General features: G+C 46.0%; 2 protein-coding genes across 14 annotated transcripts in view; one reads left to right on the plus strand and one right to left on the minus strand.

The window, feature by feature from the left end:
* The window catches only part of SCO1 (synthesis of cytochrome C oxidase 1), a 394,561-nt gene that overhangs the window by 109,111 nt on the left and 257,699 nt on the right, over window positions 1-27,751 (plus strand). The gene's annotated exons all lie outside the window — the stretch shown is intronic.
* Window positions 1-27,751, minus strand: part of LOC144770321 (manganese-dependent ADP-ribose/CDP-alcohol diphosphatase-like) — a 124,560-nt gene that overhangs the window by 4,452 nt on the left and 92,357 nt on the right. For 3 of the 6 annotated variants that reach the window (XM_078654745.1, XM_078654744.1, XM_078654743.1), the window contains 2 exons: window positions 9,077-9,717; window positions 8,608-8,724 (listed from right to left, as the gene is read on the minus strand). In XM_078654745.1, coding sequence (XP_078510871.1) covers window positions 8,608-8,724; window positions 9,077-9,717 — 758 coding nt within the window. Of the gene's footprint in view, window positions 1-8,607; window positions 8,725-9,076; window positions 9,718-15,494; window positions 15,579-22,416; window positions 23,089-27,751 lie in introns of those variants that run through there. The other 3 variants (XM_078654742.1, XM_078654741.1, XM_078654738.1) reach the window with 2 other exon arrangements.

The raw sequence follows: 27,751 nt of genomic DNA on the forward strand, positions 1-27,751 counted from the left end.
GAAGGCCAGTAGGTCTTGGGTCTGCCATAGGCTGGTGGGGAGGGTGTCCCAGGTCTTGGCAGCGGGGTGGGAGAAGGATCTGCCGCTGGTGGTCGTTGTTCGGATGCGAGGGACTGTGGTGATGGCGAGGCCGGCGGAGCGGAGCTGGCGGGTGGGTGTGTAGAAGCTGAGTCGTCTGTTGAGGTATACTGGGCCTTTGTTGTGGAGAGCATGGTGCGCGTGGAGGAGGAGCTTGAAGGTTACCCTCATGTTGACAGGGAGCCAGTGCAGGTCTCTCAGGTGGGGTGTGATGTGGCTGCGGCGGGGGATGTCGAGGATCAGGCGTGCTTAAGTGTTCTTGATGCATTGCAGTGTCTCAGGAGCTTGGCCGACGTTCCCCCGTGGAGGGCGTTTCCGTAGTCCAGCCTGCTGATGACGAGGGCCTGGGTGACTGTTTTTCTCGTTTCGGTGGGGATCCATTTGAAGATCTTGCGGAGCATTCGGAGGGTGTTGAAGCCGGATGAGGAGACGCCGTTGACCTGCTTAGTCATGGAGAGGGTGGGGTCGAGGATGACCCCTAGGTTGCGTGCGTGGTCGGTGGGTGTTGGTGCTGTTCCCAGTGTTGTCGGCCACCAGGAGTCTTCCCAGGCTGAGGTGGTGGGCAGAGGATGAGGACCTCCCTTTTGTCTGAGTTCAGCTTCAGTTGGCTGTTCTTCATCCATTCAGTGACGTCCTTCATTCCTTCGTGGAGGCTGGTTTTGGCGGCATGAGGGTCTTTAGTGAGGGAGATGATTAGCTGGGTGTCGTCGGCGTAGGAGATGATGTTGAGGTCGTGCTGTCGGGGGACGTGGGCGAGGGGTGCCATGTGGATGTTGAACAGCGTTGGGCTGAGGGATGAGCCCCGGGGTACGCCGCAGATGATCTCGGTGGCCTTGGAGCGGAAGGGGGGGAGGCGGATGCTCTGACTTCTGCCGGAGAGGAAGGATGTGGTCCAGTCCAGGGCCTTCTCTTGGATTCCGGCGTCGTTTAAGCGTGTTCGTAGTGTATTGTGTCAGACCGTGTCGAAGGCGGCTGACAGGTCCAGGAGGATGAGGGTCGCTGTTTCTCCGTTGTCAAGCAGGATCCTGATGCCATCGGATGCGGCGATGAGGGCGGTTTCGGTGCTGTGGTTGCTGCGGAAACTGGACTGGGATGGGCCCAGGATGTTGTTCTCCTCAAGGTAGTGGGTCAGTTGTTTGTTGACTATTTTCTCGGTGACCTATGCCGGGAACGGAAGCAGGGAGATGGGTCGGAGGTTCTTGAGGTCCTTGGGGTCCGCCTTGGGTTTCTTGAGTAAGGCGTTGATTTCGGCGTGCTTCCAGCTCTCTGGGAAGGTTGCTGTCTCGAAGGAGATGTTGATTGCTCTCCAGAGATTGGGTGCGATGGCTGTGCTGGCTTTGTTGAAGATGTGGTGAGGGCATGGGTCTAATGGTGATCCGGAGTGGATGGAGTTCATGATCTTGCCAGTGTCCTCGTCGTTGACGCTGGCCCAGGAGAGCTGGCGGTTGGTGCGGGTGGTGGTCGTGGGGGTGGTGTTTGTCAGGGTGGTCGTGGCGCTGAAGCTGTCGTAGATGTCGGCGATCTTGCGGTGGAAGAAGGTGGCCAGTGAGTCGCACAGGTCTTGCGAAGGCGGGATGTCATTGGTGTTGGAGCTGGGGTTGGAGAGTTCCTTTACGATGTTGAAGAGCTCTTTGCTGTTGTGTGCGTTGTTATCTAGGCGGTCCTTGAAGGAGGCCCTCTTGGCGGCTCTGATGAGTTGATGGTGACTGCGGGTGGCGTTCTTGTGGACTGTGTAGCTGTCTGGTGATCGTTCGCAGAGCCAGTTCTTCTCCAATTTTCGGCATGTTCGTTTGAAGGCCTGGAGGTCTTCGTTGAACCAGGTGGCTTTCTTGCTGGTGTGGCTGTTGGAGGGTGACTTGGGCGAGGGTGTTGGCGCAGTCGTCGAGCCATTGTCTGAGGATGAGGTCGGTGATGTCGGGATCGGTGGGGTCGGCGGGTGCGTTCTGGGTGAGGGTGGCGGTTAGCTGGTCTTCGGTGACTTTGCTCCAGCAGCGTCGAGGCATCTGTTGAGTGCGGTGGTGCGTGGTGGGCTTCCTTAAGATGAAGTGGATGCAGGGGTGGTCGGTCCAGTGGGGTTTGGTAGTGTGGTTGAAGGAGACGTGGAGGCTTGCGGTGAAGATGGGGTCGAGCGTGTTGCTGGCGGCGTGGGTGGGTGTTGTAATGAGCTGTCTGAGTCTGAGGTTGGCGAGGTTGTCGATCAGGGTGGTGGAGTTGGTATTGTTGTTCACGAGGTGGAAGTTCAGGTCTCCTAGGAGGATGTAGTCTGTGGAGGCGAGGGTGTGCTGATGAAGTCGGCGATGGAGTCATGAACTGTGGTCGGGGTCCGGGGGGTCTGTGGACAAGTGTTCCTCTGAGGGTGGTGTTGGGGTCGGTGTGGATCTGGAAGGGCATGTGTTCAGCGGTGCTGAGGGTGTCGTCGGTGTTGGTCGAGACTCTGAGGGTGTTCTTGTGGACGATGGCGATTCCTCCTCCTACTCTGTTGGTACGGTCTCTGCGGGTGATCTTGTAGCCTTCCAGGATGGCTATGGCGATGTCGGGTGCTGAGGCGGGGTTCAACCAGGTCTCTGTCAGGAAGACGACGTCCGGGCTGGTGGAGTCGAGAAGGTCCCAGAGTTCGACGGCGTGTTTGCGGGCGGAGCGGGTTTTGAGAACGATGCAATTGAGGTAGTGGGGTTCCTTGGTTGGCGGTTTGGCTGGCCGGATGCTGGTGAAGCTGCAGCTCCGGCAGGTGAAGGCTCCTTGGGTGTGCTTCGGGGTGGCCCGGTAGCAGGTGTGTTCTCGGCCGGTGTTGAGTGCGTGGAGGATGCTGGCATCGTAGTTCAGTCGGGTGTCGTTGTGTCTGCTGGGACCAGGGGTTCTGGTGCTGGGCGAGGTCCAAGCTCGGACGGACGCAGACGGGCTTGCCTTTGGCGTGCCTGCTGCGGGCAGCCGCCATAAGAAGGGGAGGTGGGAGGGAGGAGCAGTTGGGAGGTGGGGGCGGGTGACTGAGAGAGCAGGGGGCGGGGCCGCAGTGGCGGGAAACTGAAGGGGAGAACGATGGGGATGCCGAAAAAGGAAGGGCACAAGGGCAAAACTAGGGCAAACACACAGCAGAAATGCAAGAAAACAGTACAATTACAGTCAAGGAGTAAATGAAATAAAGGACTACCAGGAGACGAGTGTGGGCAGTGAGGGTCTCGAACCTCTGTCAGCAGAGGCGGCCAGAGGGTTGAGGTGCGGGCACACAGGCGATGCTGTGCGGTGTGAGGAGCGACCTACCAAGGGTCAAGGGAAAAAACCTAATTTCTTACAGTCGGCAAGAATGCACAGGATTTTAGAAGAATAATTAACTCAGTACTGTAATCATGAATGATATTGAGTTTCCTCCAGGAGAAGATCCTGCAACCTACTTATGAGCAGGCCCGGACTGGCCGTTGCGGGCACCGGGCAATCCCCCGGTGCGCCGCAAGGGTAGGGGCCGGTTTAGGGCCCTAGGGGCCGTTTTTGTTACAGGGCCGTTTTTGCAGCATAGCTGCAAAATTGGCCCTGTAACAAAATCGGCCGAAAACCGGCCCCGGCAAACAGCTCGGTCGCACCCCCAGGGGGCCGGGCGAGCACTTTGCCAGGGCCGGTTTTGGTTCTCAGTCCGGCCCTGCTAATGAGATATATTTGTGTTGAAAGTAACAGATTTCTGTCATTTGATTTAGCTCCATTGGCTTCTATTGAAAGACAACATACCTAAACTGTCCTAAATTTCTTGCATTTTAGGTTTAGGCTTCGACTGACCCTATTCTAGTGAGAGCAGTGGTCAGTTGAAATGACAATTGTCTTTTCGGTATTTTATTATATTATTATAGGCTATTTTTGCATTAAATGCATGTGAGACTTCTGGGCTTCTCAATGAGTTGTGGTCGATTTTTAAAAAGTTTAATCTCAGGCAAGCCAAATCCTCCTTTTTAAGTGGTGACTTTAACATTTTTCTTGTTTTTATTCTGGCCAATGCAATGCCTTAAACTGAGTATTCTATTTCCATTAGGATCCCTAATAGGGAGATGTGATACAACTGATAAGTTTAGGTACAATACCCATTTTAATCTTTCTTTATGCCAGTCAGCCATTTCTCCCTTGGATGTATTTAACTCTGGATTAACACTGGAAGAAGTCAAGCTTTCAACATTATTTAGATGCCTAGATATTTTACAGCAAGCTATCTTGGATACTCATAAAATTCAGACATCAAGAAAAGAGTTTTCCTCATGGTACACTCGGAGTTTATATCTGGTTCGCGGGGAGTGGGAATCCTCCTTAAGAAACAGGACCCGACATGGATGACCAGGGCAGATTTGCGGCACTGTCGTGTCAATGGGAAGTCAGTCAAGTCAAGTCAGAGAATTTATATAGCGCACTACATACCCAGAGGGTTTCAAGGCGCTTAGGAAGGGGAGGAGGATTACTTGTCAAATATCCACGTTTTAAGTTGCTTTCTGAATGCTAGGTGGTTCTGGGTAAGGCGAAGGTAAGCGGGGAGTGAGTTCCATGTTTTAGCAGCCAGGTATGAGAAGGATCTGCCTCCCATGGTGGTCTTGTTGATGCGAGGTACAGTGGCGAGGGCTTGGCTGGAAGAACGTAGTTGGCGGGAGGGGGTGTAGAAGGACAGTCGTGAGTTGAGGCATTCTGGTCCGATGTCGTAGAGTGATTTGTGTGCGTGGGTAAGCAGTCGGAAAGTGATCCTCTTATTGACGGGTAGCCAGTGGAGGTCTTTAAGGTGACCAGAGATGTGTTCGTTGCGTGGGATGTCTAATATGATCCTGGCTGAGGCGTTTTGGATTCGTTGGAGTTTCTTCTGGAGTTTAGCGGTAGTGCCTGCGTAGAGGGTGTTTCCGTAGTCCAGTCGGCTCGTGACCAGAGCGTGGGTGACTGTTTTCCTTGTTTCGGAGGGGATCCAGCGAAATGTTTTTCTGAGCATGCGAAGAATGTTGAAGCAGGAAGAGGATACGGCGCTGACTTGTCTGTTCATTGTGAGTGAAGAATCCAGGATGACGCCTAGGTTCCGTGCGTGGTCTGTTGGGATGGGTGCTTTTCCGAGGGCTTCCGGCCACCAGGAGTCGTCCCATGCAGAGGGGGATGTACCTAAGATGAGGACTTCTGTTTTGTCTGAGTTCAGTTTCAGACGGCTTTGTTTCATCCATTCGGCAACTTCTTTCATTCCTTCGTGTAGGTTAGTTTTGGCGGTGCTGGGGTCATTGGTGAGAGAAAGGATTAGTTGAGTGTCATCCGCGTAGGAGATGATGTTGAGGTTGTGTTGGCGGGAGATGTCCGCGAGGGGGCTCATGTATATGTTGAAGAGGGTGGGGCTGAGTGAGGAACCTTGTGGTACGCCACAGATGACTTCGGTGGCCTCGGACTTGAATGGTGGGAGGCGGACTCTCTGGGTTCTTCCGGTGAGGAACGAGGTGATCCATTCAAGTGCTTTTCCTTGGATTCCGATGTTATTGAGGCGTTGTAAAAGGGTGCTGTGGCAGACTGTGTCGAAGGCTGCAGAGAGGTCGAGGAGGATGAGGGCGACTGTGTCTCCATTGTCCAGTAGAGTTCGAATGTCGTCTGTTGCTGCGATGAGGGCGGTCTCAGTGCTGTGTTTTGCTCGGAAGCCAGATTGTGAGGGGTCGAGGGATTTGTTGGCTTCGAGGAAGGCGGCGAGCTGGTTGTTGACAGCTTTCTCGATGACTTTGGCCGGGAATGGAAGAAGCGAGATGGGGCGGTAATTTTTGAGTTCGGTGGGGTCCGCTGTGGGTTTTTTCAGAAGGGCGGTGAGTTCAGCGTGTTTCCAGTCTTCCGGGAAGGTGGCGGAGTTGAAGGAGCAGTTGATGACGTCTCGGAGGTGCGGTGCTATGATGGAGTCTGCTTTGTTGAAGATGTGGTGAGGACATGGGTCTGTGGGGGATCCTGAGTGGATGGAATTCATCAGGCGGATGGTGTCCTCAGTGGAGATTGGGTTCCAGTCGTTAAGGGTGTTCACGGGGGGAGAATGTTCAGCAAATGGTAGGGTGGGTTGGTTTCCGGGTTGGTTGTCAAAGCTGTTGTGGATGTCTGCAATCTTGTTGTGGAAAAATGAGGCTAGGGAGTCGCAGAGGGCTTGAGAGGGGGTGATGTCGTTGGAGTTGGCCGAGGGATTGGAAAATTCCTTGACGATGTTGAAAAGTTCCTTGCTGTTGTGGGCGTTGTTGTCAAGTCGATCCTTGAATGCTGTTTTCTTGGCTTTTCGGATTAGTTGGTGGTGAGTGCGGGTGGCGTTTTTGAAGGCGTCCTTGGTGCTAGTGGTTGGGTCTTTTTTCCAGGCCTTTTCAAAGGAGCGGCAGAGTTTCTTGGACTTCTTAAGATCATCGTTGAACCATGAGGCCTTCTTGCTGCCAGGTTTGCTTTGACGTTTTTTCAGTGGTGCTAAGGTGTCGGCGGTGTTGGATAACCATAGGGTGAGGTTGGCGGCGGCTTCGTTAGCGTTAGAAGAGAGGGCTGGGGTGTTTAGAAGGAGCGATGCGGAGATCTGGTCCGTGGTGATTTTGTTCCAGTTTCTTTGCAGGGTAGGTTGGAGGTGGATGGTGGGTTTTGGTTTGTTGTAGGTGAAGTGAACGCAGCTGTGGTCAGTCCAGAGGAGATCCGTAGTGTGGCTGAAGGAGACATGATTGCTGGATGTGAAGATGGGGTCGAGTGTGTGACCTGCGATGTGGGTGGGGGAAGTGACAAGTTGTTTAAGTCCGAGGTTGGTGAGGTTGTCTAAGAGGGTGGCGGTGTTGCGGTCGTTGATCTTTTCAAGGTGAAAGTTGAGGTCTCCCAGAAGGATGTAGTCTTTGGAGGGGAGCGCGTGTGGGGTGATGAAGTCCGTGATGTCTTCACTGAATTTTGCGCGGGGTCCTGGTGGTCTGTAGAGGAGGGTGCCTCTGAGTGTTGTTTTGGGGTCGATGTGGATCTGGAAGTGAAGGTGTTCGGAGTTAGCGAGGTTGGCGTCAGAGCTGGTTGAGATGCGGATTGATTTCTTATGGACGATAGCGATTCCTCCTCCTGTGTGGCTGGTACGGTCTTTGCGAGTGATCTTATAGTCTTCAGGGATGGCAGTGGTGATGTCTGGTGTGGAGGAAGCATGCATCCATGTTTCCGTTAGGAAGGCGATGTCTGGAGAAATGGTGTCTAGTAGAATCCATAGGTCAATGGCGTGCCTGTGGACTGATCGGGTGTTGAGAAGGATGCATTGTAGGTGGTTGGGGTCGGGAGTCAGTGGTGTGGTCGTAGCGGAGATGTTGTCGGTGCCGCTGAATTTGCAGGAGAAGCAGGAGAAAGGTCCATGGGTTTGTCCAGGGGCGGCTTGGACGCAGTTGAGGGCGCGACCGGGGTTAAGGGCTAGGAGGGTGGTGGTATCGTAGGTAATGCGGGGGGGCTGGGAGGGACGGGGGCCAGGGGGTCTGGCGCTGGGCGCGGTCCAGGCGCGGACGGGCGTAGACGGGCTTACCTTTGGCGCACCTTCGGCGCGGATTAGGCGCGGTCGCTGCGCGTGGACGCTGCGCGCTTGGGCTGCTGTCATATAAGGATGGTGGGAAGGGGGAGGGGCGAGAGCGCTGTAAATAGTTAGTGGGAGGGCGGCTCAGCTGGGAGGCGGGGCGGGCTCAGGTCAACACGGAGCACAACAACAACAGATCCAAAATGGAGGGGGGAGTCGAGCAGGGCGCCGGGGGGTATCGCGCAGTAAAGTCTATGTCAAAACAACAATGGTGCGAGGTGCAGTTAATATACTTAATTAGCTGTTCTAAAAAATGCACAGGTCGAAATATGGCACAAACAGACAATGCAGCGCACTTAAAGATACCAGACAATGCAGCGCACTTAAGGATACCGGCAAGCAGGCGAGGTCAATGCAAATATTTTAGCAGTTCTAAACAGGGTACAATCACGCAATGCAGCTCAGATAAACGATACCGCTTCAGGTGGAGAGGCAGGGGAGCGACCACTCAGGGCAGAAGCAAAGAGGGGTCATTGTTAACATAGTGTCTGTCTACATCCCACCCGCGCTCCACTCTTCAGTATTTCAGGCGCTCAGCGAAATCCTTCTATGTCTCCCACAAGGCTATTGAATAATAGGAGGCGATTTCAACGCCACACACTAGATGACGCTCTTGATCGCATACCCCCTCGACTGCAACACCGGACCCACACTGTCCTTGCGGACTTCTTAGACGCCATAGACATGGTAGACATTTGGCGCTCCCGCTTTCCATGGACGCAACAATACACATATCATCGGGTGCACACAACAGCCTCTCCAGAACATAAAAATAAGCAAGGTGTAAATGCACTAGGAACATAATTAATAGTGGTTAGGGTTGTGCTCACAAAGACTGCACCTGCCTCCCATGCACTATAGAAACACTTTAACTTAATGCCATTCTTTTTCCAATCCCACCATAAAATACAAAATTGGCAATTGTAACATAGAAACTTCAAATTAGTTTTATTCTTTGAGGCTAGCACTGCAACACTAATAAATTAAAATAAAATACCTACCAGCTATTACAACCTTCTCGTTGTTCTTATCTGCAAAGGTCAACACTTCTTTTAGCCAATCCAACTGGTCATTGCTGAACCCTCCATTGAATTCCAAACAATATTCCTCAGACAGATCTACAATAAAAAGGAATGTTTATTATCAAGAAATTACCATTATACACATTAGGGTGTACCTAAGAGATATAGAAGTATTACTTCCATGGTTCCTTTATAAAAACAAAAAACAACTTTAAAAAAATATTCTTGAGACACAGATTAAAAGATGGTCAGCTAGTGCACAGATAAAAAGCACAGAAAATGTACTAAATGAGCAGGTGAAATAGATTGTAACAAGACACAAAGTAGTAGTCAAGATAACAGTGAGATACAACCATAAAGATTTAAGCCCCTGTTCTTGAATGCTTGAATTCAGATTGCCCTCATTCCATCAAAATGCACTGCAACATGGCTTAGAGCTGTTAAATACCTTGACAGAATTCAGAGTTCTCCGGTTTGTCTGAAAACATGCAATCCACCGACTGCTTATATTTTGGGCTGTCCTCGTCTCTGCCAAGAACACTGAGGTCATAGGTGTCAACTATAATGAAACGAAATTTTGGGAAGGGGCTAAAGTGATATGCATAAAACTGCACTGGGCCACTGTTTTCTGGACAGATTCTTGCTGTAGTACTGGGCCATAACGGTGTTTTGTCTTCAAGTACTTTAGTGTTAAGCTGAGAGGCTATTAAAAAATCCCTATTGAAGTTATAAAATTCATGGTTCCCCCACACATGATGGAATTGAGCTTTGCTCTTTTCAATCTCTCTCAGAATTTTGTCAAGTGACGTTTGCGAAGTTTTTTGCTTGACGTTGACACCATCGATGATGTCACCAAGCTGAAGTACAAATCTGGGCTGAGGAGCTGCACCATTCCACTCCTCGATAGCACTTTTCAGGAGATAGTAGCTGTTTCGGTAATATCTCATTTTGGTCTTCCAAACACTTAAGGCATCTTCTTTATCAGCATACTGAATATCAGCTATGACTCCAAAAGTAAAGAATGGTTCTGGACTCCGGCTGCTTTCTTTACATTCAGAGCAGATCCCTTTCAAGCATGTATCATGAAACCTACAATAGGAGAATTAGAGAGAAAGACAGAACAATGTTGATTACATAAAAACACATTTTGAACGTATCCATTTAAAGAAAAAGGCTGCACAGCTCTCGAACGGAGCTAATATTACTAAATAGGAATTCACTGCAGTGTTTCTTCTATAATATAGTTCTTATTGTAAGAGGGATCACACATATTATCAAATGGTCTAAGGACAGAATGGTCTTAGTCTCCTAACTAAGGCCTACACCATTCAGGATTGCATGGCTATCAGCATGGCGCTGGCTAAAGCATACTCTATCTCTTGGGTTTAGAAAATACAGTATTTTCAATTAAATTACACATGTAGAGGTGGCATTAAAAAATAAATTGTTAGGAAATCGGTTAAACTAAACTATTCAATTCGAAAAGTGTGTGCCTTATGCCAATTGTGTGCACAAGGAAAAGAAAGGAAACGTAGGATTTTCATGCAACCCATTTTTTCCTGGTCACTCCCTCCTGCCACCGTCTAGCTGACTGAACTCTTAGTAAATGCACACTACACATTGTTCTTCTCGGGCACAATGCTATCCATTTTAAATTAGTTCCATTTATGCAAGTTATGAACTTCAGAAAAAGATTACTGCCCTCAAAAAGTATGGGAAATGGTATTAAGACAAATCGGAAAAGGCGCCAGGATTGAATTCTGGAAAAATGACTTGCGTAGTGCCATAATAATTATGCACCATTATTACAGCTTTAAAATGACTTCAAGAGGGGATTGTCCCAAATGTCTGGACCACAGGGAATAAATCTCAAGTCATAAAAACGTCATGATAAGGGTATAAGGTAAACAAAATGGAATCCACTAGGTGGATTGCGGTTGTTACCACAATGGTGGGGAGCAACCAGTGTTGTTAAAATACCCCTCACACACCAACAGGCCCCTTGGTGTCATGCTTCATCATCGGGGTCTTCGCAAACCTCTACGGGATGCGGCGTGCTACGACTTCACGACTACGCAGGAGCACTTTTCTGTGAACTATGTGTTTGGTGTGCGTGAGTAAATAATGTGAGTGGTGAGGTGAACGCGAGAAGTTAAAAAATACCTGGCACGTGAGTACAGAAATTTTTTTTATTTAGTCTCCGGCTGGTATTGTTAAAAAGAGTGCTAAAGTGGTTGTGGTTTACTGATTAGGGTAACCCAACCATGTTAGTGCGTCGACATGTTTCGGAGTTAGAGAACCCCTTCTTCAGGACGGGGATGTGCACTACTTATCCCCACCTTACTCACATGTATGTAGATTTTAAAGTGTGCTCTACAAAAATAAGATTAGGTGAGAATGTACCTATCTATGTTTAATGTAAGGTCCGTTGCGCCCAATTGGCGATTAAAGACACCTGTAAACAGAGAAAATCAAGTAAAACAGGGTAATACATGTTTTTTAGTCTCATACGGTGTAAATACACAGAAGGGTAACAAGGAACAAAAATGAAGGTCCAGGAACCCTATATGGAGACTAAGGGTCAGGTCCTGTTATGGGCTTTTTCCGCTTTCAATCAGTGGCTAATTGGAGCTAGTTAGACTATAAAAAGCCCGCCCCTGACCACACGAATTACTCGTCGGAGCCGCGTGGAGGGGTAGGAAGCCAGACAGCCCTAGGAGTAACCGTGAGTGTGTGTGAATGTATGGATATACTGAATGGTGTGTAAAAACCTTCATCAAGATCGAGGAATTACTATTTTTTGATCCATTTCCTTGAATACCTCACAGGTTACCACATCGGGTAGAACGGACCCCCCAACACGCTGTGGCTCATGAGGCCATTTGACCTCTTTCCATAAGTAAGCAACACATCTGTGTCAGAAACTACGCCCTTAAGGGCTTACCAGATACTATGAATGAATGTGTGTCCCAGTTTATATGTTGTTCGTTTTTTCTGTTTTTTCTTTTTAGGGTTTTCTTGTTACCATTGTGGTAACAACCGCAATCCACCTAGTGGATTCCATTTTGTTTATAATAATTGCTAGGGGAGACAGAATCCACTATTCCCTCTCCCTCCCCCTTCTGTTAACGATTAAGGGTATAAGGTACCCACTGCCGTACATGATAAGGATATTGTAAGTCACAGAGGAGTTCCATATCCATATAGGGCAACGAGGAAGAAGGCCGAGCTCTTTCATAAGGTTATGGAACTCCAAGGTGACTTGCAATATCTCATCATGTACGCCAGGGGTACTTTAGCCCATATAATGCATGGCCACACCATCACCTTTCCCACAATCCACTTTACACCTTGGTGTGCAGCTCTTTCATATCAAAGAGCAAACATATTTGCAAACATGAATAAAAAGTAAAACCACTAAGGCAAAATTAAACACATCACAAACCTGCTAGAGATTGGTAGCAAAAAGATATGACAAACAATTCATTTTTTTAAAAAGCTGTAATAACTCGGAATATGTAGAAACACCCAGAAAATATCAGATTTTCTCTATCTAAGGATTGTAAAAAATAAACGTATTCTCTCTGCTTGTCATTGTAAACTATTAAAATAGAGCAGAAGAAAGAAAAGCAATGTTATGTTTTCCTTGCTTTAAACAGCTGCATCAATTATGCTCCGTGACGTGATCTGACGTGATCTGCCATTCCCCTCGACTGCTTTCTCAGGCAGCATGCAAGCAACATTGTGATGTCAGAACTCGACTGAAGAAACTCATAGTATTCTAGTTCTGATGTCTATATGTATAGATATCAGAACCCGAATACTATACATATATATATAGACATTAAACCTCAAATAATATATTATGTGTGTATTTATATTTATTCACTGAAAAAAACATAGGTTTCAGGGACGTTATAGTTAGAAATTCGAATATAAAAACCATTGAAATTCACGGAAAAAATCATGACGTCATCAGCAGTGTATTGCGGGGGCATAAGTTATAGTTACCTGAACTAACTATAACTGCGGAATTTCTGTGGTTTTGTACGTGTGAAATGTCCAACTAACTATATTGTCCCTGTTTTTTTCAGTGAATTTGTAAGGTTTTTTAAATGCTAATTTCTAACTATAAAGAGCCTGAAACCTATGTTTTTTTCAGTGAATTTCAATGTTTTTTAAATTCTAATTTCTAACTGCCAATTTCAGCCCCGGGGACCCCATCCCCCAGGGCATGGTCATATATATATATATTTTTTTATTTGAGTATTTTTTAAGGAGGGGGGCTGCGTGGCCCTTCTCCTGAGGCCTCGATTAGCCCCAGGGACACCATCCCCTGGGCTTTGCCTCCTTTTAAAAAAAATGTATTGAGGGAGGGGGTCCCCCTCCCGGGCCACTTGTGGCCCCTGGAACCCCATTCCCCGGGGCCTGCACTATCCGTTGAGGACTATGGGGGGAGCCCCAATGCCCCCACGGTCCTGCCTGCTCCCCTGCAGGAGCCGGCATAGCTTTTCCACAAGGGGAGCTTGTGACATGCAGTACCCTTGTGGAAAAGCAATCCTGCTTTGCTTCATTGAAGCGAGAGTCCATGACGCAAAGCAGCGTTTGCTCTTGTGGCAGTCCGACTGACACTCTCTGAATATGGTGGTCGGACCCGCAGGTGTGGTGGTGGTCGGCCCGCCAGCGTGAGCACGGACGGAGGTCCCAAGACCGCCGTACTCGAAATAAGCCCGGTAATTTGGCATTTAATCTGTGGACATTGTAACTATCAATTGATTGTTTGCAGATCATATGAATTACATTGTAGTATTTTGAATGAGTTTGAAATCATTTTTATGCTTAAAAAGAATCGATGACCCAAATAATGTGCCGGTGAAAGTTTTGATGATGATCAAATATGCACCAGACATTACGATCATATGTAATATGGTACGGTAATGATAATAGAGTGCAGTGACCTGCTTTCAATGTTGTTCAGGGAAATATGCAGTAATTGCACATATAGATCATGTGACTATATAAGCAATCTCTTGGGGTTTCATAATTGGGTCTGTTTACAGTACATCTGAAGTAGTTGGCAGATGAACAAATAAATAATAAACCAAACACCTGGGTATCTGCAAACCTAATAGACAACATCTGTTATTTACAGTTATTTACCGCCTTAGAAACAGAATAAAGTGTTTAAGCACAATTAAAAAGTGTATTTTTGTTTTTATTACTAAAGCAGTCATCATAAGATAATCGATGCAAGCACATGGCTACTCGTGCCAGAATTCTAAGCGGAATTGCATAAACCCATCCGAATTCTGAGTTTTTTTCCATGAACAGGTCAGTAATAACAAGCTTGTATGTGGATGGTGGAGCTATGGAATTTGCATACACAATGACCTAACCCAGTTCCGAATTATATGAAATACAGATGGTCTTTTTACGGCATGCGGTGAATGCTGATATCCTCGGGTGGGGTATTTACAGCAGAGTGCAGTAAATATATCCAACTCCAACTTTTTTTACATGACAATCAGGCATAACAAGTGTAATCAGTATTTATAGCACTGAATTCCGAAAGCTTTTCGTAATTTTTTGGGCGTGTTGTCCCGCACTAAAGTTTGCCAGGGTTTGCTGACGAAATCGTAGTGGGTAAACGTGTGGATGCGAAAATTATCGCCCTACTCATAATTCCATTCGGAGATCAAACTCCATTTTGCGAGGGATTGGAATTCGTCACTGTCTACCCCAGTGGCTCTCAAAATGTCATTCTCCGGTATATCTGAAATACTACTAAGGACGCAGTTGGTGAAAAATATTACATTGTGGGCGATGGAACAGCTATAAATGATTTTCATTTACAAGATAAATAACATGAGTTTTCAATGAATTGTACGTACTTTATACATTATTTTTGGGGCGGGGTCTGGAGTCACACAGACCGTTAGGTAAGAAAAATAAATTTCCATGCATGATAAACTTGAATGTGACCACTTACTGCCAGATTCATCAAAGACCCGTTTTGCGAGTCTTTAATAGCGATTCATAAGGAATCGCTATTAAGGACTTGCAAAACGGGATTCATGTAGGAATTGCTAAATAAATTGCGATTCCTACACATTCCTTATTTGCGATTAGCCTAAAGGCCCATAGGAATGCATGGGGAGTTCTTCCTTATTTGCGAGTAGCAATTTCCTAATCGCAAATAAGGATGCGATTTCAAGGGTGCAGGGGTGTCCAAAGGACACCCTGTAGCACCCCTGATATGTGAATTTACACTGATGTTGTGCACACACATATCCAAGACATGGCCTTTAGGCCCATAGGAATGCATGGGGAGTTATTCCTTATTTGCGATTAGCAATTTGCTAATCGCAAATAAGGATGCGATTTCAAGGGTGCAGGGGTGTCCAAAGGACACCCTGTAGCACCCCTGAAATGTGAATTTACACTGATGTTGTGCACACACATGTCCAAAGGACATGTGTGTGTGTAACATGCAACTTAGAAAAATGCATTAAAATGCATTTTTCTAAGTTTTCGCTATTTACCACGAGGTTTGACATCGTGGTAAATAGCGGTCTTAAATTGCGAATTCGCAATTTTTAAATGTTTCATGAATAGCATTTAAGGAATCTCTAATAGAGATTCCTTAAATGCTAATCCTCGCATATTAGCGAATTCTTTAGTAGCGATTTTTGCATTTGTGATGATTAATCCCAAATGCAAAAATTGCACTCGCAAAGGGATTCTCAGAATCTGGCCCTTTTGCGAGCGAATTTCGCTTGATGAATCTGCATGTTAATCTTGTAAATTCTTTAAAAATATTACATTTCTTTTATCAACTGTACAGATCAAAATTACAATATTCTTACCTATGGAACATGATTGTTTACAGTCGTGGAAGTGTTTGGAGAGTTAATATTGATAATGTGAAATTTCTTCTTTCAATTGGACTCCTGCATTAATAGAAAAAAGAATAAACTCATGAAATTGCTTCATAAATACAAGCACTAAGATATCTGTAATAGCTGCAAAATATTTTTTAGATCCGACACACCCTTCCTTAGAGAGGAGCATACCTCATACGACAACTATGATTACCAAATAGCATGTGGCAAAAAAAACAGGAGAAAAAAGTTACTTTACAGATTACCCACATACACACATCTTAAGTTTATTTGAGAAGGTTGATGAGGGGACTATAAAAATATCCACAACCTAAATGCACTAACAATGGGTGATGCCCCCACATCAAAACATGCACCACTGTGCCGACACGCCTGTTTTTTTTCTAATGGAAAGTCCTTCTTAATTAATTAATGTGTTACTTTGTTTTTATCTGCGGTGGTGCTAACTGGTGATTAGGGAATGCAAGAATGAGTAAAACAAAATGAGTGGAAGGATGAATGAATAGATGAATGAATACATCCCAGGAGAGTACACCCCAGGAGAATGTAATGCTCTGGACAGCAAGCTGTAGAGTAGTAGCATTCAATTTTAATCATCAATGCCCAGTGCACGTTCGGCAGCTCCGTGGGCTTCCACTTTGAGGGGACATTATGAATATCTTCAACAGGTGGAAACGCCTTTTGTAAGTAATAAGTCTGATTGTTCTGCCTGCAAACGTTCAGAAACAATCTTATCTTCTATAAACCTCTACAATTCGCACGTTTAACCTATTTTCTTCAGATACTTTAAGGCTGTAGTTTTATGACTCCAAAATAGGTTACAGAAGTGCTTCGATGGTCAAGGTCACTGCACTGGCATTACAGTGTTGAAGTCTGACCCGTGTGTAATGATACCATACGAACTCAATGCATCATTTGGAAGTAGGCACTGATTTAAATTGGAAGTTGTATATCAGTGTCTTTATTGTACTTATATTTTAACAGTTAGTCAGAAAACCACATCAAACACTAGTTCGAACTGGGGACTGTCTATTCTTCTTAACAATACACATTAAACATTGCACATTCCTGCGGTGCTACATGGACTGTATGTTGTTTTTCTGGCAACAGGGTGTTCCTACCCTTCTGTCTCACGGTCAATGTCTATCTGCATGGAGTTGCTGGTGAGCGGACACAGCAGCTGGTAAATTGGGGTGGAACAGAGACACTGAATTCGGTACAAAGAGGTCATAAGGTAAAGGCAGTTGAAGAGGTGTCAACTCTATGCAGAAGCATTCTGTGGGTTTGAAGACGTGACAGTTCCACCAGAGCCACAGAGCAGTGTGGTTATTTCAAGCATGCTCCTCACCCACTAGTAGAAGATCAGTATGTCCCTTGGGGCTGCAATAAAAGTGGTTTCGGCATTTACGGGTTCTTGATACAGATGATATAGTTCTGCCAGCTGCTGAAGCAGTTCCCACAACCATTCTCGCCTTGCCTCTGTGCCCTTCTTTGACTCAGAACATCTCCCTGCCTCTGCTTGTGGTAGCTCTCCATTACTTCATCCATGCCAAGCAACTACACCCTAGCTGCGAAAGTGCAGCTGCCCGCCTCTTATCCTCAGAGGCCCTGCATGTCTGGTTCCCCACTAAAAGCAGCACAAACAGCAGCAGCGCTAGCCAGTGGCAGTCCAGGCTGGTTACTGCATGCTGCTGTCTCCATTTTTAGACCGACCAGGTATGATGAATCAGTGCCTCAATTAAAGAACATCCACAGACTGGGCCGCCCCCAGGGTTGCTAGCTCGGGGCATCTGTAGGTCGTCATGCAGAGTGTGACAAGAGTGTATCCTGGTTGGCTGTTGGCACTCCAGAACATCCCAGATACTCTTCTTATCACCCTGGCTCCCCCTACAGGCAGAGTATATTGAGCATCTCCGGGGGCTTCAGGAGCTCCTACCTCCTTGCAATGCAGGCTATGTGCCTTACAAAGCTCAGTCACTCTCCGCTGCTTGCTGAACTCTTCTCACAGTTTCAGACACTGCTTACATCACCCCCTGTGTGTGGTGGCCAGGCGCGCAACACCCATTGGCCTCAAAGGGCTTCAGCCCCCCCCCCCGTCGTGTGTGGCAGCTTCCCGGGCCCGCTCACAGCCGCACCCGAGCACTTCACAGGTCTTTAAAAGACCTTGTGCTTGTTAATGGGGCTTTGTTGTTGTTTCACCCCTTCTAAGAGCCCCTGCAGCTCGACTCTGCCGATTGCCTAAAGATTCAGCCCCCCCTTCCGAAATTTTTTCTTAGCCCCCCCCCCCGAAATTTGACTCTAGTTGCGCCTCTGGTGGTGGCCATGGCGCAAGGTAGGCGGAAGTTGAGTAAGTTGACTGCCCATGCGTGGGACAATTTTGGTGTCTCTGGTATCACTACCCTCACTTGCCTCATACTTTAACTCCATGGAGGAAAGGTGATGAGGCCAGAGGTGGGCTCCTTTGCCTCTCAACTTCAGGATGAGACTGGTAGTGAAATCTGGCAGTGCCCGAAGAACTGGCCTGATAGGGCAGTGTGTGGGTTGTTTATTGGCCAAATTTACAGCTGGTGGGACGGTTTTTAATGATGATTTCCCTGATATTACCACAAACATTACTTACAGCAGGCACACATGCAGTCTTCCACACCTTCAAAACACCTCTACAGCATGAATGTGTAAGTTCAAGAGTACCCAGATTTGCAAATGTAGCGATTTTTTGAGCTATTGGATTTGCTAATTGGGGGGGGGCTATATTTTGGTGCCTGGGCCTATTTCCTGTTCCAGTTTGACCCTGCTGAGGGTACACCCTTATCATCGGTCATGATGAATGGCACTTTCAACATCCTATGGCTGTAGGGTTGGCTGATCCAAAAAGTGACTGACACTTCCAACAAAGCAATCGCTGAAGGAAGGGTGACCCAAAACCTGCCTCTATGCATTTTTTAAAAAATTTCATTACATGAGCAGTGGCACAGCTAAAACTGTTCTTATGCAAGACCCAAGTATGAAAGTCTTACCACATTTGCACATTAACAGCCAATTAATTTGAGAAAATACTAAACATCCTGTAAACAGCACATGACACGTGTGCAATAGTTAGTAACAATTAGGCCCAGACACAATTTCCGATATATCTGCGTAATCTCACGTCATTCCATGGTATGCTTGTTAAGCTAAATATCCAAAATTATGCAATTACGGCATGTTACGTAATTAGATGCTGTTCGTGGCGAACATTTCTTCAACAAGGCCGACTCCACCATCGCACCCCAACTCCGGAACATCATCAACGCCTCCTTCAACACCGCCACCTTCCCGGAGAGCTGGAAGCACGCCGAGATCAGCGCCCTCCTGAAGAAACCTACAGCGGACCCCACCGATCTCAAAAACTTCCGCCCCATCTCGCTCCTCCCTTTTCCTGCTAAAGTCATCGAGAAGATCGTCAACAGACAGCTGACCGCCTTCCTCGAGACGAACGGATCCCTTGACACCTCGCAGTCCGGCTTCAGAGCCAACCACATCACCGAGACCGCCCTCATCGCAGCCACCGACGACATCCGGACCCTGCTCGACAAGGGGGAAACAGTGGCCCTCATCCTCCTGGACCTCTCCGCTGCGTTCGACACGGTCTGCCACCGCACCCTAGTCCAGCGCCTCAGCAACATCGGTATCCAAGAGAAGGCACTGGAGTGGATCATATCGTTCCTCGCCGGAAGAACACAAGGAGTCCGCCTCCCCCCGTTTCGCTCCGAGGCCACCGAAGTCATCTGCGGCGTCCCGCAAGGATCTTCACTCAGCCCCACCCTCTTCAACATCTACATGAAACCTCTTGCAGCCATCGCACGCCAGCACAACCTCATCATCATCTCTTACGCCGACGACACCCAGCTGATCCTCTCCCTCACCAGAGACCCCGACACCGCCAGAACCTGCCTACACGAAGGGATGAAAGACGTCGCCGAGTGGATGAAGGACAGCCGCCTGAAACTGAACTCGGACAAGACGGAAGTCCTCATCCTGGGATCTTCGCCCTCCGCCTGGGACGACTCCTGGTGGCCCCCAGCCCTGGGCACCGCACCCAAGCCAACCGACCACGCACGCAACCTGGGCTTCATCCTGGACCCCTCCTTCTCGATGACCAGACAAGTCAACGCCGTCTCCTCATCGTGCTTCAACACCCTGCGTATGCTTCGCAAGATCTTCCGCTGGATCCCGACCGAGACCAGGAAGACTGTCACCCAGGCACTCGTCACCAGCCGACTGGACTACGGAAACGCCCTCTACGCCGGAACCACAGCCAAGCTACAGAAAAGACTCCAGCGCATCCAGAACGCCTCCGCCCGACTCATCCTGGATGTCCCCCGACGCAGCCACATCTCCAGCCACCTGAGGAACCTGCACTGGCTCCCCGTCGACAAGAGGATCACGTTCCGGCTCCTCACCCACGCACACAAGTCTCTCCACGACCTGGGCCCCAAGTACCTCAACGACCGCCTGACCTTCTACACGCCCACCCGCCAGCTACGGTCCACCAGCCTCGCCCTCGCAGCCGTACCACGCATCCGAAGAGCCACCGCCGGAGGAAGATCCTTCTCTTACCTGGCTGCCAAGACTTGGAACTCCCTCCCCATCCACCTTCGCTGACCCAGGACCATCTCGCCTTCAGGAAACAACTCAAGACCTGGCTGTTCGAGCAGTAGCATACCCCTCCCCCCAAGCGCCTTGAGACCCTCCCGGGTGAGTAGTGCGCTATACAAATGGCATGATTGATTGATTGATTGAATGGTTTCAGGCACACAAGAACATCGTGAATGACCAGTAGCCAAGTGGCTACTGTTTGCGGTGTGTGTGACATTTTTTTAGCACAAAATGTGGTACTAACATATAACCCAAGTGTTGGTTTGCATTTTGCGAATATGTTTAATTTCAAGTAATGTTCACATATTTACGATGAAAAATAAGTGAAATTCACACATCCCTGGCAACAGTAGCATCATAGCATGTTGAAAATTACACTATGCCGTTTTTTCACAAAATATAGATAAAGATAGATTGAATTAGCAAACACACATACAAATATACGGGGAAAGTTAAAAAAATGAATACCATAAAACCGGGAGCCCTACTGGCTTTGGACCTGTACCTAAGCTTGACATATGGCACTGTAAAGGCTTGAACCGAAAACACATTTTTTCCACAGGAGCCTCAAGAAGGCTGGTTTCTTGATTAATGGTTTCTATATACAGAACGGCTGAATTCAAAATCAAATCAAATGTTATGATATGAAATTAACTTTTCTAGGGCTCCGTGAATTCCCTTTTGGCCCAAAGTAATCACATCAGAAAAACATGCTTTAGTATTTCAAGCTCCAATTAGGGCACTGAATATGAAAACTTCCAAATTAATTTATTCTTTAAATTACTTCGTGTATACACAAATCTTCTTTGTAAAACCCATGGGTTATTATATTTCATCACAATTATTTTTTTCAGCTCGATGCATTTCGGGTGTTAACAAGCAATGGCTATTACAATAAATCCATTTTGTTTTAGGGAAGTGTTGATTTTTGTGTGAGTTGTCTGTATCCAATAACCGAAAACTCATAGAGGCACTCAGATACTGGTCAAAAGGCATATTGTGTCAAGTACAAGCGTTGTGCTCAGATATGTTGTATCTCACCCTTAATTACATAGATCACACATCTAGGAAAGGATTCCTACTTATGCTTCCTTGGTCATGCCCCTTTTTAGAACCCCACCCCCCCTTTACACACACACACCTGTTTCATTTCAGTGAAACCACTGACAAGAATAACTGTGGTAAACCTTGAAATATTGTTGACATTCCTACCAATATGCTATCCATTGCAGTGTATTGATTCTACTGGTTTTAATTCTTGAAGTGGTATATGCAGTCTTGGATGGTGCCCACTCCTGATGAAATGTTCGCAATGACATAACAGGGAAATTCTTTATATCTATCTGTATATAGTGGGCATGGTGGTAGCCATCCCCTGCTGTAATGGTTGCACACCATAATATTGGTACCTGTCATCCATATGACATTATCATATAACATTATCATAACTAATATCTGAGGTACAGACTGTAAGATTGGTATACCCTGGCAGCATCCATCCATGCATTCACAAACATTAACCAATACATTCAGTTACTTAACCATTCACTCGTGCCCACACACCTAAAAATTATGTAAGTACTCAGCCACTCGTTCATCCATGCATCCTCTCAACCACTAACCCTCACAATGATCCATTCACACGCAAAAAGTCCTCCATACACAAAGAAATACACATTAACACCGCTCAGCTGTAGTTATCAGCTTCAAACAATTCATCCGGCTGCCGACTTCGGCATTTGCGCTCCTGCTGATAAGCATTCTCTGTGAGCATGCTACATCCTTGTGTTCGGAAGTTGAGGGTATTGATCCGGATGTCTGTATGAGGTGACAGGCGCTGCTTCAAACAAATCAATGCCTTCCTCCACACATTCTGCTTCACTTTATACAAGCGAAAGATGTAGACGTTGGAAGAGCCATCTCATAGGGATAGAACAGGGGAGTTGAGGGGGCTGCACATCCTTCTTCAATCTCTCATAAACAATGCCACGCCCAAAAATGTTAAGCGACATATTTAACAAGCCAAGAAACTGCTGGTTGGGCACACTCCATACGTGCTATCGTCATTATAATCGCTGTGCCATGAGGGTCATCAGACTGTGAAATGGCACCCCAAAGTTATTTTAAAGAAACATCACCCAAACGCAGCAACATTTCTCTAAGCTCACATCTTAGAAATCAAGACGCTCCTTAAGCAATCCACCCAGCACACCCCTCGCCCCCTGTCTTTAAAAACTGAAAAGCATACCTGCCCCTAGATCCATCACAAATATACTGCTGCGTCACCGGCCACGGCAGCAGCACGCGCAGCTTCGGGAAGTGAGAGCTTGACTCTTCTCATGCTGCGATGAAAGCGCACATGATCGATCAGAAGAAACATGACGTGGGAGCTGTAATGGACACAGGGGGACAGCTCCCGTGAACTATTGCAATATTTCCATGGTGACCACAGCGAATGAGGAAGTACTTTTATTATGGGAGTCGTCAGCGGAGAGCACGTGAGATGTTATTTGACAAGGCAGTCGAAAGTCACTCATATCGGAGCAAAGAATGACTCAGACAGAGGGAACGCCCTGAGTGAACAATGACGGAAGCTGCTGGAGTGCTTGTCCTTTTCTGGTCAGAAGTGCGTGCACCCGAACAGGGCAATATAGGACGTGGCTCGAATGAGGTCACCAAGCTACACCTGTAAACTTTTAAAGACAAGGTCTTGATTACTCCTGTAGAGTTTATACCAGATTTGTAATATATTTTAGCGCATTCAGGACTATTTATCAGACTCCTCCAGGCCATTGAGGCTTGGATTAGCTCTGTAACGAGCGTGGTTTGTTTACGAATCTTGTCATTGCTGAGTGACATGCACATGTCACTTAGCAGTGCAACACAGTTACGACATGGATGAGGAGGAGCAGAGTGTATCGAAATCCAGCAACTTTGCTGTGCTGAGGGCAGTGCTTTAGGGGGGGGGGAACTGGGGGCGCTCTAAAAGGGGCGTGGCAAACGTATTAAAGGGGTGTGGCCTATCAGAGTATGGGCGTGGTCTAACTCGTAATATTGTAACAATATTTTCGAATTCTGGGGAACCAGTGGCGCTCAATATTTGCCTTGATTTCCCTTCGGGGGGGCTATTCAATCTTTTCTACCCATACGCAGTGCTTTCTATGAGGGTGCTTTACCACCGCATATATAAATCAATAAACAGAACAAGTCAGCATTGGCAGTGAGTGTGTTTTGAAAAAGATGAATGGCGCTTTGCAGCGGAATGAGAGAGCTGCGGGGAAGGGGATTACAAAAACAGCCATTAAAATACTGACGTTGTGGGCTTGCAGGCTGGGAGGGCAAGTCTTGTGTAGCTTCAGAAGGATCCTGGCTGCGGCAGCTCTGATGCAGAGGCAGGGTCCCGACAGCGCTGGTAGGGCTGGGGAGGCGTCACAAAGGTAAGTTTCCTTTTCACTGCTGCTGGATTCTGTTGTAGACACTCGTCCCTCGCTTGATTTAAAGCAGAGCAGGGTCACACTGGTTGCTGAAGAAATCTTGCTGCAGGCCGTAAAAGCAGGGTCGTGCCGGGTCTAACCAGCTGTTGTTGTGCCGATGGCTGGCACGATGAAGTAGGTGGCGCTGCATGTTCAAAGAGAAGGGAAATCCCGAGAGAAAGTGTCTCTCTTCAAAGGATTTCCCTTCCTGCTACATTGACGTCACGCCATAAGCAGTGCGCGCGCATGCTCACCCGAAAACACCAACAAAAACCGGGACATCTGGTCACCCTACCTTTGATCTTTGAGGCCCAAAAATAGAGCCCCCTAGAGATCCCTTTCCAGGCCCTCCCAAAAAAACTCGGGGTGCTCAGACCCCCACAGATCCCCCCCCACTTAAAGCCCTGGCTGTGGGTAAGACATTGTTTTAGGTACGAATAATTGCACCAGTGAGCAAGGGTCAGCTAGAAAAACGCTACACATCACAAAAAACCATTTTGTGAATGGGCCTGGGGAATGTCGATTACATTGGGTTTTCATGTTTACATTATAGGGTCTCTATAAGCACCTCTTTTCAGAATCAAAGAGTAGTTTACATTACATGCTGTTGGTTTCAAAACAGTCTACGATATAAACATATTTGTGTGAGGAAGGTAACAAATAATTTTCATGGCAAAGAAAGAGTCAGATTTTACATACTGACATTAAAATATGTAGAGGTTTCATTTCCTGCAACATGAAAGTCCAGTATTTTGAGATATTTAGTCCGCCTGAGCACAATTCTGACCTTTAGTGTTGAGTACAGCAATTCACAGCTGAACATTTGCAAAGTGTTTGGTACTGAGTTGAACCCCTTGTGCAGATTTTGTAGTAACCTTTGTAAATGGGTTTTCATTTGTTGTGGAAGTCTAATATTAGGCACCAGACTGTGGGTTAAAGTGCAAGTGTGGAAAATATATCAATGTGTGGAGGACAGAATGGCGTTGATAATTGCTCAGTAAAGACATAACAACTTTTAGCTCTAGTCAAATGAAATTGTCCATCAGATACACACACACATATATATACTTTCAATCAATCAATCACAGACATTTATATAGCGCACTACTCACCCGGAGGGTCTCAAGGCGCTAATATAGCTTACCTCAAATATGTTTATTATACAGCTCGTAAAAAATGAACAAGTGTTGCCTCTGACATCATCACTATTCCTGAGGTCGCACAGATGTTACAAGCTTGCACCTTGGACCGCAGAGCTATCGTGAGGTTGAAAAGTGTTAAAGGGTTGCAGATTTAATCCAGCGGAAGCAAATGTACAACATTTATATTATATTGTCTCCTTACCTAATCTATACTCACATCACTTCTCTAACCGTACTGGGCCCTTTATGATTGAACTATCAATTCAAATTCATTCACCACAGAGACAGCAGTGGCCCATGCAGGTAAGAGTGGTGGGGCTGGGTTGGGGGGGATTTCGACAGACGACGACGAGGAAAAATGAAATAAATAACTTGCCCTCGTCATCTGTTGAAATCCCTCCGCCCAACGCGGCCCCACTGGTTTTACCAGAATGGGCCGCTACTGCACAGTGGCAATGATCTTCTGATGAATCTTTCTCCACTGATACGAGGGGTGGGAATTAGGATGACTAAACTCATTGTGTAGCTGTCCGATGAGGACCTTTAATTGACAGCCAACTCACAAGTTAGAAATCAAATTTAGATACACCACTCTCAAGAGCATACTGTAAATATATAGAATAGCAACTGTCAAGGCTTGCTGATTCTTCCTACAATACATTTAAACCATTAATCATGAAAAAACAACAAATCAACAAGACTCAATAACAGGGTACAAAAATTGTTGAATACACTGGTTATTGTATTAGAGATGCCAAATTCATCATAATCAGCAATTGCTTAAGAAGCTCAGTTACAAATATAACAGTTTCAATAACAGTACCAAGCATTTAAATAGGCATTCAAATCAACAATAGCCACAGAATCCAACAACCAAATAGAAGGATAGTTCGTAGATTAACAGCACAACTTCTAAGGGAAAGGATTCCTATTAGAGTCCATTGAGGGCGAGTCCATTAGCATAATTAGAATACGAAATAAGAAAATTTGGCATAGAGGTTTAGTCCATATGTCGCTGACTAGAACATAGACCAGAGGTCCAAAGCGGACTCAAAATATTAAACAAGCGATGATATATAGACCATGTTAGGCTGCTATATATTTAACCATGTCCAGCCGGACAGGGAGTTTATTTTAACAATAATCATGAAATTTTTAACAATACAAGAACAACAATTCATAAACGTAGGGCACAATCCTGTACCGTACTCAGAATCAGAAGTACAGTGGAAGAATAGGGATAGTTTAGTGAAAGAGAGGAGGATTTTCAGGCAGAAGAAGAGTGAGCAATCTGGACACTTTTTAAATCAGTGTTAGAAGTGTTTACCAGGGTAGCACATACAAAAAAATTATGACACGATGGTTAAACTTGTATGACTACTTTAAAAAGGTCCCTTTTCATGATTATTGTTAAAATAAACTCCCTGTCCGGCTGGACATGGTTAAATATATATCAGCCTAACATGGTCTATATATCATCGCTTGTTTAATATTTTGAGCCCGCTTTGGACCTCTGTTTTCTTCAATTAACGTATACCCTTGGTCCATAGCCACCTTCAGGGTCCCCCTTGTTTTCCTATAGAACATAGACCAGGCAGTCCAAAGTTAGCCAAAGTTCAAAACTCGAATAGCATCCAAGTGTAAAATGCAATGTAGTGCGCTTCAAAAAGCATCGCAAAGAAAATATTTGTGAGCTGTATGCGTTGTGAGTGAGATAGGTGTGCGTTGCATCAATCTGTGCTGCATCAATCTGAGTGCATGTGTGCCTTGCCCCTCCTTTGGGGTTTCTTCTTTTATAAATTCTTTATTAAAGTCCTAGTGGCGTAGCATCACACCCCCACCGAAAGTCATCACATAGTTATATGTCGCCTAAGATGATTGAAACATCGAGCTGGTATCCAGTGTTTGACATAAAAAACAAAACTTTGCAATTCCACACAGGGCTAACGTTGCTAGAAAAGAAATACAAAATTACAGCTTATGATCATAGCTAAAATTCTGTTCCCACAAGAACATTTAGCTGTGAACATTTGAAATATAAATGAAATATGTCACGGGACCATAGCGTACAGTACAAGCAAGCTATATTACTCTTTGCAACAAACGACCCATTGTACTACATCAGAGGAAAGGTCAATACCAGAGAAAAGGCACCTCAAAAAGAAGGCCTTTAAGTTAGCATCGTACAGTTAAATGAAATAAGCTTTTTAACTCTAACTTAATTATAATGAGATTAAATCAATTCACATAGAGATGTGTACATTTCACAAAATATTATTATACGGAAATAACTAACAAGGAATATCCTACCACCTCAAATTTTCGCATTATTCTTATAAATGCATTTTTTCCTAAAAATTAATTTCTAATATTATGTAAAGGTTTCTTAATCTACAATGTCTCTAATACCATTATGTAAAATATCAAGTTTATACTTCATTGTTTACACATTTGTGCACCAACTTTTGTAACTGGTGCACATTAGTAATAAGCACCAAAACACTAGGCCACCTTATTTAGCATAAACTCTATTAATAAGTACAAGTATCATTAGTGCAACTTTGTTTTATATCTATTAATATTACGTATGTTTTCTTCATCTCGCATTTTAAAGCACACTTTTACGGTGGTTCTACTACACTCGTCACTGTTTCAAGTATCACTATCTATTGTGTGCAATGTATAATTTCAACTTTTCATGTTCTCTGTGTATAAATAGTAATGTATTATGATTTTCAAAATCTCACTGAATCAAGCCACTCTTTGATGGCGAATCAAGCCATTACACTATCTATCACATCAGATAATATCACTGATTAGGTTATGTTGTCTTTATACTCTTTCTTCTACTCTCCTCTAAAGTTTTTACTTCATCATACAAACTTCATTCTGCATTTTCCAATTCAAGATCAGCTCTTGTTCTTTTCATTCCACAATTCTTACTTTTTTGGTATTTGCAAAATTTGAT

The sequence above is a fragment of the Lissotriton helveticus genome, chromosome 7 (genome assembly GCF_964261635.1).
Source record: "Lissotriton helveticus chromosome 7, aLisHel1.1, whole genome shotgun sequence".
Taxonomy (NCBI): Eukaryota; Metazoa; Chordata; class Amphibia; order Caudata; family Salamandridae; genus Lissotriton; species Lissotriton helveticus.